We start from the raw sequence: 5707 nt of genomic DNA, 5'->3' as shown, positions 1-5707 counted from the left end.
TGTTTTCACTGCTTGTCCTGCTGTGCCAACACAGCAAAATCCATCAGGACCCTGACTCAGGTTGGGAGGAGGAAAGGGACAGGATTCCCTGCTCGGATGAGGTTCCTGGTGTGGTTCCCTACGTACCCACGTGAACACCAGCCGCATGACACTGGTACGGGAGGGAGGCGGCCTGGCCACACGTAACCTAACCACCATATATTCGTAGTTCCTCTCCAACATTCCTATTCAGCTTCAATGTCTTCCCCAGCACTCTATTTCCGCCCGTTTTTACAGGCAAGTTTCAACACGTTTAGACAAGATTTTCTAGGCATGTCTCCTGCCCCCTGTTCCTCCGGTGACCTCGGAAGTCTTTGCGTTTATTCCACTCCCAACAGATACGTCTTCAATACAGACATGCACCCAGCGTTCCAGGGAAGCAAAGCTGAGATTGGCTGGAGTCTGAAAACGTGAGGCAGGATGCAGGATCACAGATTCAACAATTCACAGGATATTCGTCTAGAACAAATTGAAAATTCAGGTTTGAGTCTGACAATAATCAACAGATCCCACGAAAAGAGATGACATTTTTCCATGTGCTCAAGACAGCGATGATGCACTGAACCAACATGCTATTTTTTTTTTTTTTTACTAACAGAAATGATTATTCATGCTCTACACTTCAATAATCATGCCAATATTTACACTTACCCTTTTGGGGTCTTTCTCTGCCTCGAGTCAGTTTGATTCACTGCTATGTGGCTAAACCTTTCTACCAGCTTGTGATTTTTCTCCACCTTTTATGTATTCTGTTTACATATTTTAATATTAATGCCAAGAAAGGCCCATGAAACAGGAGACTCAACCAAAAAAAATAAAATTTAACATTTAAATTTGGCCATAAATAATGTGAACAAACTTTTTTTTCTGCATATATTGCTGATTGATTTAGCAATAAACACGAAGGTTTGTATTACTGGGACTAAATTGCAGGACTTCATCATTGGTTTTTCATTTGGCATCTACGGTCCTATAGTTATGCTGTTTTTCATGTTTCTGCATCCATTAACCACCTCACCTCCCTTCCTGACTAAAGCGCCTATTTCACAATTAATCAATTATCTTCTGTGAAAAGGGCACATTTACCAGCGTCCGTGATCTCATAAAGCTAAATCGCTGCTTATAGTTGCAAGACAGGCACGTAAAATGCCATGTAACAACTTACTACGCATTCATGCGCACAAAACCTCTTTACAGGTGCTGTTTTTCAGAAAACCCTTGACGTCTGCTTGACCCGCAGATGAAAACGACGCGACTTCTGCTACGACGAGCACTTTTGCAGAATAGTATTTAAAAAACAATAGGAATAACCTATGTACCTACTTACATGCAACCTGAACTCAGTGATCAAAACTTTCACTCACTGACATTAGTAATTACAATAATTTCAAACGGCAAAGAACTTATTTTGTAACATGGCTTAAAAAAAAACCCCTAAAAATTATGCAAGGCTCTAAGTCTCACAGGCAACATATTTTTAAGAGCAAGTACTGTAATGGAAACAGCGTTACAAACGGAACTAGTCATTTACTGAGAAATGCCTGCTATTTGCCTCTCAAATGTAGCATCTTGAAGGCTAATTAGTGTAAAATCAACGCCTCTAAACAGAAATAATCTATACTTTTGGCTGTCTAGGGAGCCACGCCTTTTTATGTACCTAATGCAAGCTCAATCAACCCTCCCCCTCAAAAAAGCACTATGAGGAAAGCCAGAATTAATTAGAAAATATTTCTGTTGCAGTCGAGAATCTAATCAGGATCTTCTTCCCCATGCTGACCAACACCCAGTGTGTGATACCTTCTCCCAGCAAAGCGGCTGATCAAAAACTAGCAAAATCATGTTGAGGTTTCATAAATAATTCATGACTACATTTTACATACAAATTGCCTCTTCCTCCAAGTGAAATATTAAATTTATTTCTCAGGGAACAAATCAAAGAGATATTTAAAAGTGAGGAATAAAACAGTTGTATAATAAATATTTTAAATTACACTAGATTTTTTTAACTACGCAGGGATACGAATCAATGCAGGAACCCACCTAATTCAGCTTATCTGCTTTGAACCCAGGCAGCAACACTACAATACCCTAAAAATGAATTAGCACTTGTGTAACCAATCGTGAAGTCTCTCTTATGGTATATGTACTTTATTTTTGTAAGCAGCTTAATTGAATTTTCTTGGAATCCTTCTCCTAATTTCAAATTTAATTGGGCTGTAATTACAAATATTCTCCGTCATATGCACAGTAAACCTGTTTCACCTTTGTCACACTACACATTAAAGTTAGCAAATGCAACTTCTTGGTAAAGACCGTGCAGTAATAACCTTGGACAGTTCAAATCAAACTTTTAAAGGTAACCCCGAAAACCAATAGGAAAACAAGACTCAACCCAGAAATTAATGACATATACCTCCAACCAAGTAGGCAGGGGCTGAGAACGACGTTCCAGTTTACTGTTCCAGCAGCATTTCCTGGCTGTCCAACAACTGCAAGCGCGTCCTTCCGCGACACGACGAATGCACGTTGGACATCTGCCTCCATCGGTTCCTCTGACGGCTTCCGCACGAAGCGACCCCCGGCTGTTCAGTGGTTGGCGGAAACACAGGGGAGGTACGCAGAACGCCGTCAGCCAGGAATCACCGCTATGGGCGATGAAACCGCAGCTGTCGGGAGCGCCAGCGAAGGACAGACACAGGTCTATGAACATTTGTCCTATCAACCGACTATTGACGCAATGTACGTTTTCCATCAGTTTTACGGACTGATTTTTTGTTTACTCACGTTGCTTGGGATTTTGCAAGCCCCGCCAACACCATGGCAGACTGAACCGGCAAATGAACCGCGAGGTGGAAGACGAGAGGCAAACGGTCAGGGAGGAGTTTTCCTGTTGGCAGAGGTACGCCAGGTTGCACGGCAGGATGAGGAAGCAAACGTCCTTGCAGGGGAGGGTCGACAGCAGGCCAAGTGCGTTACTCGGTGCCTTCAGCATCTACACAGGGCAGCAGTAAAATGTGTTTCTGCAGCCTAACGCGTTCCCACTCGCCCGTGACTTGACACACAACACGAAGGCGCGTCTCGGATTTGCCAACCGTCTTCCCCTCGTTACCTGCTCTGGTTCTCTGTGCTCAGACAAATGACAGGTTCAGCAAACGGCCAAATGCAAGGACCTGAAGACAACACACACCTGTTCTGGGTCAGTTAACTTAGCTTTGGAACGGGACACATACATATTCTAACTTACAGCCTCCATCAGCTAAAAAATAACAGAGAAATGTTGACATGGATAACTGACTGCAGTTGGGTAAAATTCACTCAGGCCACTGCCATCCTTAAGTGAATGCACGCTGTAATTTTCTCAGCTGAATTTAATAATTCAGTTTACAATCAGATTTACACTGCACTATTTTGCTACCACTTTACTCACAATACCATTGATTCCAGAGGAAACCAACTGTACTTTAAGAAATACATAACCTTGCTACTACAGACAGTGCACTTGACTACCAACAAAGAAAGGGAAAAGGGTAGACAATGGGTAAAAAGGGAAAAAAGAGAAGTAAAAAAAGAAAGGGGAAATAAAGGAAGGCGAAAAAAGGAAGTTATACACCTTGCAAGAGAATTCAAGACATAATATTCAAACAGAACAAGGTCTGCAGTGGTATTACAGAACAGCATGCGGAAATCATCTATGCCAGAGCTGCAAAGTATCTAATACGGTTTCTAACTAACAACCAAGGGAAAATCAGGAGTAACAATACATGAGACATCATTTTACACAACAAGGACCTCATTCATAAACTTCATACCCTAAAACCAATCTGTTTGTGTGTAAGTAAACGAACACAGAGAGAAATGTTTTAATACGCGTCTGATTCACAGCCAAGTATAAAACCAGCACTAATTCCAACCAGAATCAGAATTATTTTAATTGTTTTAAGAAATCACAGCAGGACAATCAATCCTATAATACAATTTACTTACAAAGAAATACCCTTGGAATGCATAAAAGTAGAATTAGGATTTTAAAACCTTATAAAATAGATATTAATACATTAAATACCTTTTCTAAAAAAACACTTATACTGAAATTAAATGGATTTTCTTATTTATAGGGGCCACAACTACGTCACCTAAATGTTAAAAGCTCAATGTCTTCTAAACAGTCTGATTTGATGCACTGCCCTAAATATTACGCCAAATATTAACAAAAAGATCATAGTCAAGAAAAAACTCTGTTTCCTTTATTTCCATTATGACATAGAAGACAAAACAGCAGAGGAGAGTGGCAAAGTTAAACAACCAACAGTATAAAAACTTCAGGCACTTTCATAACTCTGAAAATAACATGTTTCAACTGTTTACTTGAAAAAAATAATCCCTCCCTTCATGAATTCAACGTTCTAAAAATTCAGTACGGTTCTAAGTGAATGATTACTATTAACCAGAAGAGCTGCATGATGATGAGCTGGGCCCCAAGGAGAAATAAGCAACCTCAAATCCCATCACAGAATGCTGACAGCAGTCACGTGACAAAAGACCTCTTGAAAACAGTATTTTTAATGAACTACATATAAATCAAGTTTCTCAAGTTTAACAAGTTGCTAATAAGTAAAATAGGTGGTAATTTCTAACCACGGGGTCACAAAGAAGTCGATTCTCCTCACCTTTCTGGAAGGCACCAGGTTCCTGGCATACCGCAGTGCGCTGTGTAACTCCTCGAGGAGATAAGCCAGCACAAGGAGCCCTGATCCCAGCGGAGCATCAGACCACGCTGTGCGTGTCACGGAAGCAGCACGCTGGAGGCCATGACACCAGCTATCAACGGCTGAAGCCACAGGTCAGGATACACAACAGGGGTCGAATGAGGAATGTCGTACCCAACCCTAACAGACCTTAGCACTGAAGAGAACAGACACCACATCCTTCAAAGCAAGCACGGAAAATGGAATCTAAACAACCTCAGGGCTGTTTTTTTACATCACCAGCTTTCATCAGAGCCTTGATAGCTCTGGCCCTCATCTCCAGCTCCAGAAGCTCCAGCTGCTGTGCTGATGGCTGAACATCTTCTGACGGAGCGACGGCTAAGGCTGCTGCTTTGGGCTCCTTCGGGCTGGACTCGGCCAACCCCAGGATCTCATTCACGCTCTTCTCAATGTCCTTCTGAAGGTCATCTATCTGACCGGCTCCACTTCGGACACTGTTTTCTTGCACGTCTGGGCCATCTTCTTCATTGCAGGGGCCTTCTATGTCGCTATCATATGCGTCTGCGTTTATGCTGAGGACATCACTATCTTCTCCCTTGCCTGTAACACAAATGTGACAATCACGGTCGTCTAAGAGAACCATTTTTCTTTCCACTTATGAAATTGTTTCTGCTTAAAGTGTTTCTCAGCAGAGTAAGAGAATGGCAAAAAGATCTATGAATTTAAGACAACTAATTCTTTTTCTCCTCCAACTTTTAAGGCTGATCTAATTTAGACAAGTGTTAATGCATTTTTATGCCATTTTAGAAGAACATGTAGTTTAGCAAAACAGCAGTACCAGGAAAATTTATTTCATCCTATGGTGTTACATGATCTATTTTCCTAATTAAAATGTCATAAGGTTTTATATCACAAGGAAGCCTCTGCAGGGCAAAATTGATTATTGTTTATTACCTATAAAG

At 41.3% G+C, this 5707-nt stretch overlaps 1 protein-coding gene across 1 annotated transcript; it reads right to left on the bottom strand.

The window, feature by feature from the left end:
• Positions 1-4983: 4983 nt before the first annotated feature.
• LOC104513774 (caspase activity and apoptosis inhibitor 1-like) lies at positions 4984-5345 on the bottom strand (the record flags this gene model as incomplete). Its single annotated transcript, XM_010157235.1, has 1 exon — positions 4984-5345. A coding segment is annotated over one exon (344 nt), but the record flags the coding sequence as incomplete, so codon positions are not given.
• Positions 5346-5707: the final 362 nt, after the last annotated feature.

This window comes from Eurypyga helias, unplaced genomic scaffold, assembly GCF_000690775.1.
Source record: "Eurypyga helias isolate BGI_N326 unplaced genomic scaffold, ASM69077v1 scaffold22568, whole genome shotgun sequence".
Taxonomy (NCBI): domain Eukaryota; kingdom Metazoa; phylum Chordata; class Aves; order Eurypygiformes; family Eurypygidae; genus Eurypyga; species Eurypyga helias.
The sequence above is the reverse complement of the archived record's forward strand: the minus strand, read 5'-3'. Positions and strand labels throughout refer to the sequence as shown.